Raw genomic sequence first — 13,137 nt, forward strand, 5'->3', positions numbered from 1 at the left:
AGTAGCATTAAATGCATGTATTAAAATCTGGGGACAGGATATAAGCATGAGTGACACGGAATCCCATTTATACAGTGTTGCCTGAAAGTATGTGAACCCCATGGCAGTGGTCATTATTTTTGTATAAAATATTAAACTGAACTTACAAAATGAATAAATGATTATGATTTACCCACCTGATTCCATTTACCTATTTGGTTTAACCAGTGTAAATTGGGAGTCATATTTTTACACCTGCACTAATTCCTTTTTTTTCTACTACACTACACACGGTTTCCTCTACACCAATGCATGGAATTGGTGATTGCGCACCAGTTATGTCAGATGAGAAAGACTGCTTCTCATTAAGCTTTAATTTCATGCTGAAACTGGACACTGACGTCCGGATGTAAAATGAACATGGACGTGTTTTTCTGTAACATTTGGACACAGACCTAAAGCACAGTGATCTCAACAAAGTGTATATACAAGTGTAAAGGGCAAACCCAGACATAAAGTGCATGGGTGACACTGAGGACACGAAGTAAGAGAGACACAAAAAGTATCTTACATTAAGTGAAGTGAGACTGTTGCACGAAGAGAGTTCATACAAAGGCACGACAGCAATGGGGTGATACACAGGACCTGGACAGGACAGGAGCTCAGGACTAACAAACATACTCGAACAGTTACTGGAGAAACAGGTCAGTGAACAGGAATTGCTATGGAATCACAGGTTAAACTGGACACTGATGTGCCAGCAGTAAAGAGCTGATCAAGAATGCACGAAGTACTGATGTATCCGTTAGTCCCTTTTATAGGGCTGGGAACGTAATGAGCTGAAAACAGGTGTGTTGGCTTAGTTGCATAGCTCTTGTGAGGTGTCTTTGGTGGACATCGGCGATTTCACCCTCTGGGGTTATGACAGATACAAGGGGTTCACATACTTTCAAGTAGCAATGTACATTGCTTTTTGGAAATCCATGGTAATGTGTTTCCAAGAGTCCCATTAAATCAAAAGACTTGATCCTGTGGGCACAAAACACATCCACAGACTTGGAAACAACAGATAGTAGAATCATGTGTGAAAATGGTGCGGATGGAAATCTCAGAGCTGCATCTTCAAACTCTGTGCTGTTGACTGCAGAGAAACTCTTCACTGACTGAAAAGAAATGACACTTCACATGTGTTGTCCACACCTTTAGAGTGGGTGTGTTTTAAAACCTATTTACAGGCTAAAACAGAACAGAAAAAATGTACCCAGTACACATTTCTCACTCTCTTATATTAATATTATTAAAGTGTAACATACCTCTTTACTGTATTCCCCTCTTTAAAATATCCATGTACAATGTATTACATTCTCCACTTAAACGTCTTCTTGACCTATTCTTCTTGGAATTCAAACTGATTTTTTTGGCTAAGTATAAAATACTTCATGCCTCCATCAAATGCTGTCATGCGCTGGACTCTGAAGGTTACTGAGATACTTACTGTGACACAGAGCTGTAGATGACACCATCATCGTGGTTCTGCTGCTCACTGCCTGCAGACCTGGACAGAACCACAGACCAACATTAACATCATGCTCTTGAGATAACAAAAGTTATTAAATGAATGGCATTAATTTACTTGTTTAACAGGATCTTTCTATCCCAAAATCCCCTGTCATGTAACAGTCTAATTTGTCCACTCAATTTACTGATGATACCTCTAATTTTTTCAGGTAATATTTTATTTTTTGGCCTCTAGCTAGTGATGATATTTTATGTATGTAAATGAGCCAAAGTCTGCACTCACTTCTCTAGTGGTTTCTTCTGTTTAAAGTGAACAGAGGCATAACTGACTTCCTCCTCAGATGTACCTTCCTGTTTGCGGCCCGTGGTCACGGAACCAGTGCTGATGTTGGAATTCTTAAAAAGAAAGGATGGAAGAGACAGACAGACACATAGATAGATAGATAGATAGATAGATAGATAGATAGATAGACATAATGAAATTCAGAGATTCAGAACACCATGACCCTGATATGGGCAAGCAGTTAGTGAATCTTTGTGTCAATCACTATTTAAGTATAAAATTACACATGCAACTTAAGGATTGTTTTTTAAGTCCCACAAGGTGGTACAGCGGGCGCAGATGGTGCCTCGCAGTTTTCAGACACCTTGCTCCCAGCTCTGTTTTGTTCGAACAACAGCGACCTGCACTGTACAAGCTTATTAATACCAAACACACACACACACACATACATTCTCTGAAACCGCTTGTCCTAAGCAGGATGGCGGCGAGCCAGAGCTTAACCCGGCAACACAGGGCGCAAGGCTGGAGGGGGAGGGGACACATCCAGGACGGGATGGTAATGATACAAAGTTACCAAATTACAAAAAGTTAATTACCAAAGCTGATTACAAAGTTGACGGTGTAATATTTTGATATTATATATTGTCCATATCACAGATATCTAACAATAAAATTATGAGCACTTTATTACCTGTGCTTTTCTTTCTCTGTCATCTTCTTCTGGAGTCTTCTTCCTGAAAAACAGACATGAAAACACACATATAAAAACACACCAACATATACTGCAGTGCAGTTACTTGGCATCGTTGTATTTCAGGTTACACCTGGTGCAAATATAAATTAAAAGCATCAAATGATGTCAATATTAAATGAAAGACAGAACACTCACCTTTTAAAGTAAATGAGCACCACAAGAACTACAACCAGGACAGCCAGCAGCGTCCCCACTATAATAAATATCAGTGACGAATTTGAAGCCTCTGGATCAGGAGGACAGGAGGGCACTGTTGAGAATAATTACAATAGACTGGTTAAACTCAACCACCGGTTGGTCACTGCAAGAGTCTGAGTCACAGTTTTAGTTGACCTAGTGATATAAACAGTTTTTCCCATCACTGGTGTTCTTTAAAAAGATTAAGCTAATACATCAGTTATTTCACAGTCTATCCATTCACGATCAGTAACCGCTGCTCCAATGCAGGGTCGCAGTTCTCTGGAACGCTCCCTGGGAGTGTAAGGTGTGAAGCAATGTTCACTCTGGACAGGACCTGAATCACTGACAACGCAATTGACAAAGCAGTTTCAAATACCTCGGAGTGCACATATCTGAGGATCTGACCTGGACTCATCACACTCAAGCCCAGGTGAAAAAAGCCAGGCAACGGCTGTACCACCTGAGACAGCTGAGGAAATTCAGGATCTCCCCAGCGATCCTGAAAGCTTTCTATATCGGGGCTATAGAGAGTACACTGAATCAATGCATCTCGGTGTGGTACGGGAACTGCTCATCCCAAGACCGCAAAGCCTTGCAGAGAGTGGTGCGCATAGCTGAGCGCACCTCCGGGACTGCTCTTCCCTCGGCTGCATGACATCTACACCAGGAGATGCAGAGCAAGGGCTGATAAGATTCTTAATGACCCCAACCATCTATCTAATTCACTGTTCTGCCTGTTGCAGTCTGGCAGACACTATCCTAGTCTGATGGCCAGAACTGAGAGGCTCAAGAGGAGCTTCTTCCCTCAGGCCATCAGACCCCTCCACATGGACATATCCTGTACTTTAAGTACTTCGGTGGCATGTTATTCATTCATCAGTGCTGCACATTGCACTTTATCATTGCATATTGCATATTCAATACCTGCACATTTTTTTGTTCCCTAGATCTCAATTTTAGTTTTTTTACATTTTAGCTTTAATTCAGTTCCCTGTACATTTTCTTTTTATTTTAACTTTAATTATATTCCCTGGTGGGGGGCGTGGTGGTGCAGTGGATTGGAGCAGGTCCTGCTTTCCAGTGGGTCTGGGGTTTGAGTCCCGCTTGGGGTGCCCTGCGGGGGGCTGGCATCCCGTCCTGGGTGTGTCCCCTCCCACTCCGGCATTACGCCCTGTGCTGCCGGGTAGGCTCCGGTTCCCCACGACCCCGTATGGGACAAGCGGTTCAGAAAATGTGTGTGTATATATATTCTCTTGTCTTTTTTTAGCTATATTTCTCTTTTAAATATATTGCCTTGTTTGCACAGTTTACGGGGGCGCAGGTGGCGCAGTGGGTTGGACCGGGTCCTGCTCTCCGGTGGGTCTGGGGTTCGAGTCCTGATTGGGGTGCCTTGCGGCGGACTGGTGTCCCGTCCTGGGTGTGTCCCCTCCCCCTCCGGCCTTACGCCCTGTGTTGCCGGGTAGGCTCCGGTTCCCCGCAACCCCATATGGGACAAGCGGTTCAGAAAGTGTGTGTGTGTGTGTGTGTGTGTGTGTGTGTGTGTGTGTGTGTGTGTGTGTGTGTGTGTGTGTGTGTGTGTGCACAGTCTACAGCGTTGACTAGATTAACATTTCACTACAGGTTGTATGTGTGTATAACTGTGTATGTGACCAATAAAATCTTGAATCACACATACTCTTTCACTGACACATATACCAACTGCAGGCAATATAGCTATCAATTCTCTGGAGACTCCCAAATGAATAAATGTAAATGAAACATGTGTGGGGCTGTGGTGGTGCAGTGGGTTGGACCACAGTCCTGCTGTCCAGTGGGTCTGGGGTTTGAGTCCTGTTTGGGGTGCTTTGCGATGGACTGGTGTCCTGTCCTGGGTGTGTCCCCTCCCACTCCGGCCTTACGCCCTGTGTTGCCGGGTAGGCTCTGGTTCCCCGCGACCCTGTATGGGACAAGCGGTTCTGAAAATGTGTGTGTGAAACATGTGTTTGAACTGTGGCAGGAAACCAGAGCACCAAGAGGAAATCTACCTGAACATGAGGTGCATGCAGACTCCACAAAGACCGCATCTGATCTGACCCACATGAAAACCCAGAGCCCAGGAGCTCTGAGGCACCAGCCCTATGATACACTAGTGTCAGTGGAAAAAAAAAATTTAGATGTTGTAAGTATATTTTGACTGCTGTGTATCAAAAAATACGACGTGAACTTCTCACCTTGAATGTCCAGCTGGAACTCTTCAGATTGATTGCCTCCACCTTTGAAAGCGCAGGAGTAGTTTCCTTTATTTCGGCACGAGACACGATTGAAGTGCAGTGTGGAGTGTGTCTCTTGGAGGCGCTCTTTGTCCTTAACCCAGATGAACTCTGATTGGCTGAGAGAGCAGCCCGTTGTGGCACAAGTTAGATTAACTGAATCTCCTTCTCTTATTGTTCCATTTTTACTCGAGGAGTTCATCAACACGCTTAATTCTGTGTAGGAATGAAATAGGGAACTGTTAACACTTCCTCACTACCACTTAGTGACACTTTACTCACTGTGCAGACTATTTCAATAGAAAGTCGTATGGATATAAAGGGTGAATTTTACAAAAGTCTGAATATCACTGCAGTCAAACAAAATACTTACAGACAGTATTGGTCAAATAACAAAGTAATAGATTTAGTATTAAACTTCAAAATGCTCAGATTTATCCAATATAATAGATAAATTTCTCCTCTTGAACTCTATTTATTTTTGTCCTATTTAGAGGAAATATGTTAAAAAAAACTCCCAAACTCCACAACAGCAAAATCACACCTTAAAGAGGACATTATATACTTGTAAACCTCAGTTACCATGAATCCAAGAAAAAAATCCACAAGCTTCTGTTATTGGTATTTGCTACAGGAAATGATGCTTTTGTATTCTGTTAAGTAACAGGTGTGTCATGTGTTCCCGTCTATCAGTCAGTTGTTTTCTGACTCTGGGGTTTGATGGTGTTCCAGCCAGGAGAGGGATCCACAGTGACTTCCCTTCACAGTCAAACCCCCAGGTTTCCCACTTTTCCTGACATGTCTCGAGCTCTGTGACGTTCCAGCCCACCAAACCTATGGGCCTGCTGTATGTTTGTTTGAAATCTTCATATAACATATAAAAAAGTCTTACCACTTACCAGTAATATTTAGTGTGACTCCATCTTGACCAGTCCATCTCTCCTTATCAGTGATAAATCTGAATCTATACTCTCCAGCATCTGTGTCTCTAATGTTCATTACTTTCAGACTGCAGTTCTTTTGTTTATCACCCAAACACTGTGCTCTATCTTTGAACTGTGGTGCAATGCTTATATTTTCACTGTGACACACATATTCGGTGTCAATGCAGTCCGTATCATTAAGACACCACATTGTCTGATTCACTTGTCCATTTCTCTCTGGATAATCATATGTACATTTAATGACCACAGTAGATCCTCTCACTGCACAGACTGTTTTCTCTGGATACCACACAGACCACTGACCACCCAGGACCCCTAGAAAACATTAATGACACTGAACTCAGGACATGGCAGCAGACTGGGTCACTGAACACTCTGATGTCAAGTAAATGTGAAACTTTAACTGCAGGAAAGACAAATCAGTTTCAGAAATCATAGTATGGTGTGAAATATGAGCACATCAGCTAACATTCAAATCAAATCTCATTATGGGCTCTACTACTGTACGCTTCAGAATCACATTTATGTTCAGCTGTAATTAAAGCATTCAACAATGTATAAATATCGAGAAAGATCGGTTAGGTAATAAAACAATAATTATATGCATATATTTAGATTTGTACTGTTATCATTCCTACTTACAGGAAATGGTGAAAACACAATCAAATACGCTTTTATTTAAAAGGAATACATCTCTAATCCAATTTTTTTAACCAATGTGTTATCTAACAACAATCTTGAAAACTAAGCACTTCTGACCAAATACTTAAAAATGCTTTATCCTCTTAACCATGTAATGACAAACATCACATTAAACCAATATGTTTAAAATTTCCCATAATGAAAATATATTAATTGATCATGTTGTTGTTGCTCTCACCAGGTAGAATGAGCAGAGTCAGAGCCCAGAAATTAGGTGTCTCTCCAGTTTCCATCTCTGTTACAACTTTTGCTTTGCTGATGCGTGCAAGTCTTTTCACACTTTCATTCTGTTGATTCCTCATGTCGCATATCTTGCGATAGATCATTAAAATTCAAAAAAAAAAAATTTCTCAGTATGTTGTAGGAAGACGCATTGCACTTTTTACTTGCCAAATCTTAACCACATGCAATGTGCAGGGAACTATGGGTAAATAAAAAAGAGAACCAGGGTTTAAAGATGATAGGGTGTTCTTCCTTTTTCAGTGTAGGTAACATTTTTTCTTTGCAAGTTTGTAAATGGAGGTGAAACTTTGGGTGGGGTGTGCAGATCATTAGTCCTACAATCGTCTGTAGTAATTCCACTTCATAAAACATGTACAAGAAAAATTATTCAATATTTTCAAAACTGTAAATGGAATAACATTCTGCATTGGTGTTTTCTTTGTTGTGTGATTATTATCCCATTGATGTATTATTATATTTGCCATGGATGAGTAATGTTCTTGCCTGTTAAAATGACCAGAGTCAGATCCCAGAAGATCAATTTTTCTTCAACTTCCTTCTCTACTGCTTCTGTCGAAAGACATGTTGCACAGTTTCCTTCTCATTTGACATAAGAAGCTGTACACACTGCCTCACGAAGATCTCTTCTACTTCTGCTCTTTTTTTTAAAAATCTATAGAAATTTTTTGTATACTTTATGAAAGACAGTTCTAGTAGTTTATCGTACATTTTACAGATATATTCTTAAAGGTTAGACTGACTGATTTTACATATGATAATTACACAATAATTACACCAGTTTCCTGATGGATAAGGCACTGGCATCCGAAGTCAGGGATTGTGGGGTCGTGTCTCATCTGGGGTAAAAGTGATGCGTCTATATTGGTCTCCACAGCTTAAGGGGGTTTGGTGGCGCAGTGGGTTGGACTGGGGCCTGCTCTCCGGTGGGTCTGGGGTTCGAGTCCCGCTTGGGGTGCCTTGTGACAGACTGGCGTCCCGTCCTGGGTGTGTCCCCTCCCCCTCCGGTCTTACGTCCTGTGTTGCCGGGCAGGCTCCAGTTCCCTGCAACCCTGTATGGGACAAGTGGTTCAGAAAATGTGTGTGGTCTCCACAGCAGTGATTGAGTCTCAAAAAAAAAAAAAGTGGGTGCAATGGATGTGTTGAGCGTATGGTGGAAGGAAACAAACTAACTATACTTAAGAATCACATGTCTGCAACTATGTCTCTCTTTCTCCAAATGTAATTCACAAATTGTTGCTTTTGAGAAAAGAGCCTGCTAAATGAATAAATGTAAATATACACATATAATATTAACAGTTATAATGTTGTTTATACAGTACATACAGTATACTGTTAAACATCTGTCCCTTGCAGTGAAGCCGTAGTGACTGTTGCAGTACATATTACTGACATTTTCATCCCTTTCTTCTCAGTACTGTTAGTCGCTTAGTGTCACAGTCAGTGTCCCAGAGAAGGACAGGTAGTAATTCAAGGTGTCGAGCCATGCTGCCCCAACACTATCGAGTGATTTTAACACCTCTTGCCAAATTTCACGCACTGCTGTAGCCTTACTGAGGAAGAACGCATTTAACAAGCTATATTAATCATGCACACCATTGTGCAAGAAAAATGAGAACAACAGGATTGATAAGGAGTGCATTTAAGTATCAGCAGCACATTGGCACAGCGAATAGTGCTGCTCCATATCTGGGAGCAGTTCTGTTGATGCATTTGTAGGTCAAAACGAGCGTCTTTGATTTGAACAGCTATGGGAAGCCAGTGCAGAGACATGAGTAGAGGAGATACATGGGAACGCTGCAGCCAGTCTGTACCAGCTGAAGAGGTTTGATGGCAGTAGCAGGAAGGCCAGACAGGAAACAGAAAATAAATAATATAAAGGATTTTGTAACATCTATATGGACTTTTGCAAACTTGTTGGGTGCAGGAATGTTTTTTTTTTTTTTTTTTTGTTGAGAGCAGCAGTTTCCTCTGGGGTGTGCTTTATGAAAACCATTTTTATTCACTGTTTTTATAGTGGCCACACAAACAAAGACTATGGTAAGTTTATAGAATTTCTATGGGTCTCTTGTCACACTAGTTTTACTAGTACCTATTGTAAGTTTTCAGCAATCAATGAAAAGTGTACGATGATTGTACACTTCACTGATGAACTTCTCTGTCACGTCACCCGCAGCTGGCACATCGGCGACACCTGCCGCTTCCTGATAGGAGCGGCAATAAAGAGGGAAGCCGAGGAAGCCCAGACGCGGAACCTTGTTTTGCCTCCTTGTTTCCGTGCGAGCTGTGTCTCAGAGAACCTATTCCGTCATCGAGCCTTTGTCTGTTTATTCCCGACCACGTTCTTTGCCTAGCCCTTTGTACTACGTTTGCTGATCGCCTGACCCACGACTTTGCTTCTGGATTCTGATTCGGCTTCATTGAACATAGGTGCGAGCACTCTGCACTTGAGTCCGTCCTCGCTACGCGCAACCATGACATTCTCCTAACAGCAGAAGTCTCACCATGAGATTTTTTTAAGACATAGAATGACTCACTGAGTCAGATGAGGTCACAACAGCACATCACTAAACATCAACATGCAGATGAAAACAAAAAACAAGAATCACTGGCTCTAAATAATCGGTTGCTGCTTCTTCTGACATCATGGAATTTCTTCTTCTGAAGTTCCGAGATCTATTTATAGAATATTATTCTGATATTTAGGTGCTCTGTGTGTACGATGCCCCAATATGAAACAAACACGAATGTGTTTGGCTGTGGACTGCAATAATCTCAACTACAGAGTGTATATAGAAGTGTGCAGTGTAAACCCAGAGGTAAAGTGCATTGGTGACATGGAATAAGAGACATACAACGTGTACATACACTGGGTGAAGTCGCTTGTCCCGAGCGGGGTTGTGGCGAGCCGGAGCCCAGCCTGGCAATGCAGGGTGGGGGGGACACACCCAGGATGGGACACCAGTCTGTCACAAGGCACCCCAAGCAGGACTCAAACCCCAGACTCACTGGAGAGCAAGACCTAGCCAAACCCACAGCTCCACTGCACCCTCTTTTGAGCAAAGTACTTACTCTGAATTGCTCCAGTAAAATTGCTCAACTCTTTAGTTTAGATGGGTGAATAATTTTAAGTAGCTTAACACTGTAAGTCATGTTGGAGAAAAGCATCAACTGCATGAATAAATTGTCATGTGAAAAAATATACCCTATGGAAAATTTAGCCTTTTTTAACAAATTTGGACATACAGACATTTGATCTTCATTTAAACAGTTTTTGTAGGTAAAGGTGACGCACTTGAACAAAAACAAAGAAAATTCTTCCATCATTTATTCAACAGAAAAATTAACTGATGTAAGTATACACACCCCAGCTCTCAGAAGCTGGTATTGCCCTCTTTAGCTGAAATAACTTCTTGTAGCTGTTTTGTATAACTGTCTACCAGTCTTTGACATCAACTTGATGACTGTCACGCCCCTGGGAAGGAGCAAAGCGGCAGCACCTATGGCTACTTGATGACAGCCGGGATATAAGGAGCTCTGGAAATAAGTTATGATGTGGATTCTTGCAACTGTCCCTGCGGTCTTGCACTTGCACTTTGGCCTGTTTGGTTTCCCTGCTTCTGGTTATCGTTCCTTGCCTGTGTTCTATGACTCTTGCCGTTCCTGTGTATTGATGTCTGTGCCTCGCACAACCTACGCCTGTCCCTGACCCTGATTGTGTCCTGCCCTTTGGATCATGAGAGTACAAACAAGACTAACCTGCGATTAGGTCCACTATATACCTGTCTCCAGCCTGCCGGTCTGCAGCATGACAATGACATTTTTGACCACTCCTCCATACAAAATTTCTTTAACTGTGAAATGTTTGAGGGTTTTCTTGTATGTACAGACTGTTTCAAATTCCCCCACAACAAGGGGAGCTTTCACTAGGCCATTCCATAACCCTCCATTTCTTCTTTTTGAGGTATTCCTTGGTAGATTTACTGGTATGCTTAGGATCATTATCCTACTGAACGGTCCACTTCTGGTTCAGCTTCAAGTTTTGAACAGACAGTTTCACATTTTACATTAACATTATGTTTACATTTACATATTTATTCATTTAGATGACACTTTTCTCCAAAGTGATATACAATGTTAAGGTTACAATTATAACAAGCTTACAACTGTTTACCCATTTATGCAGCTTGCTATGATACACTAGTAAATCCTATTGGAACCAAGAATCTGCTCCTGTGTGGACTATCCAACCTAGAAGATATCCTGACTGCACACCTTCCTTCATCCTGAAGGCTCTTCATACTTAAGTTTTTCACCTCACACACTTTTTTTTACTCACTGTATTTAACAATCACATGTTCCTGGTTTCCATCTCAATGAGAACATGAAGAGTTGGTTGACAACAGGAGTTATTGCTGTTTGAGGAATACATTGACCTTTGAGCAGAGAGCCTTTCACATTTTCTAATTTAGTTCTCTCTTTTATTTATCCTTTGGTGTTTTAGTTTGATTTAATTCACATTTTATTTGGCGTGTGTAGTGTTTTAAAGACATTGAAAACACATACGGCAATACTGAGGTTTGACCTCTGTCAAGGTGAACAGAAGTCGTGGAGGAGGCGGGACCCAGGTGCAAGATTGTTTACTGAAAATCAAAGGACTAGGTTGGTTCTCGTGGTCAGGCAAATGTTCGATCGATTGACAGATGGGGCTGGAGTGAGGATGCAAGGTTGGGGTCGAGGTACAAAGCAAGCAGTCATGACCAGGGAGATGTGAAGCTGTGCAAAGAGGAGCAGGGCATGGGACGAGGTAGGTTCAAGAGCAGAGAAAGGACAGTTTTTCAAGAGAGAATCCACAACTTGGCAGTTGTGGAGTGGTGCTCTTTAGAGCCAGTTGCTCTAATTACAGCCAGGTGCTTCTGGTTGAGGTGTGGGTGTGCTCATGACAACCTCCCACTCATTTGTTCCATTCATCCATCCATCCATCTTCCATCCCGCTTGTCCTAATAGGGTCGCGGTGGAAGCTGGGTGAGCAGAGAGGCCCAGCCACCCCTGTCCCCCGCAATTTCCTCCAGCTCAGCCTAAGGGATCCCCAGCTGTTCGAAGGCCAACTGTGATATATAATCCCTCCAGCGGATCCTGGGACGACCTTGGGGCCTCGTTCCAGTTAGCCGTACCTGGTATACCTCCAAAGGGAGGCGCTCAGGGGGAATCCTTATCAGATGCCCGAACCACCTCAACTGGCTCCTCTCAATGTGGAGTAGTAGCGGCTCTACTCTGAGTTCCTCCCAGATGTCCGAACTCCACAACCTGTCACTGAAAGTGAGTCCCAACACCCTGCGGAGAAAACTCATTTCAGCCGCCTGTATCCGCGATCTTATTCTTTCGGTCATTACCCAAAGTTCATGACCATAGGTGAGGGTAGGGACGTAGATCGACCGGTAAATGGAGAGCTTTGCCTTATGGCTCAGTTTCCCCTTTACCACTACAGTCCGGTACAGCGACCGCATTACTGCTACCGCTGCCCCCAGTCTGCGGTCGATCTCACACTCCCTTCTCCTGTCACTCATGAACAAGACTCCAAGATACTTGAACTCCTCAACCTGGGGCAAATTCTTTCCCCCTACCTGGAGGGGACATGCCATCCTTTTCCGTGAGAGAACCATGGACTTTGAGGTGCTGATCCTCATCCCAACCACTTCACACTTGGCTGCAAACCGTTCCAGTGCGTGTTGGAGGCAACCCTGTGACGGTGCCAAAACGACAACATCATATGCAAAGAGCAGAGACGTCACCTTCCGACTCCCACACAGAATTCCCTCCTAGTCTTGACTGCACCTTGATATCCTGTCCATGAAAACCACAAACAGGAATGGAGACAAGACACACCTGTTGTATTTTTTATTGTTTGAGTTGGTGTTGTTGATGTTGTGTGAAAAGGTGTTGTTTGTATTTGGTTGTCAACTTGTAATTGCTGATGAATGATTGGAATTGTGTTTTAATTGTACAGTTTGGAATGTGATTTATAGAACTGCCACTAGATGTCCATACGTTAATTACATTCTTTGTTATTGCGTAAATGTCGAAGTAGTAGAGAAGAAGAGTTTTGCCTCAGAGTGTACAAGTGGAGCGACGGATGTTTGTTGGCATTTTAATTAAATGTAACGTTTTTATTAGAAACCCCGGAGTCGGTCTCGTCATTTGCGAACTTGAGAAGCTGCAACGTGGTTCGTGACAACAACATTTTTTGGTGCCGAAACCCGGGAGGAGGCGAACTAAACGGATAGCTCA

General features: G+C 42.6%; 1 protein-coding gene across 1 annotated transcript; it reads right to left on the reverse strand.

The window, feature by feature from the left end:
• Nucleotides 1-897: 897 nt before the first annotated feature.
• On the reverse strand, nt 898-6,852 carry LOC114910771 (uncharacterized). Its single transcript, XM_029253249.1, has 8 exons — nt 6,788-6,852; nt 5,863-6,222; nt 4,925-5,179; nt 2,670-2,784; nt 2,472-2,514; nt 1,781-1,893; nt 1,475-1,534; nt 898-1,142 (listed from the first exon to the last, which is right to left on the reverse strand). Exons 1-8 carry the CDS (start codon nt 6,840-6,842, stop codon nt 1,136-1,138), a joined length of 1,008 nt encoding a protein of 335 aa, XP_029109082.1. The 5' UTR covers nt 6,843-6,852; the 3' UTR covers nt 898-1,135.
• Nucleotides 6,853-13,137: the final 6,285 nt, after the last annotated feature.

The sequence above is a fragment of the Scleropages formosus genome, chromosome 6, assembly GCF_900964775.1.
Source record: "Scleropages formosus chromosome 6, fSclFor1.1, whole genome shotgun sequence".
Classification (NCBI taxonomy): Eukaryota; Metazoa; Chordata; class Actinopteri; order Osteoglossiformes; family Osteoglossidae; genus Scleropages; species Scleropages formosus.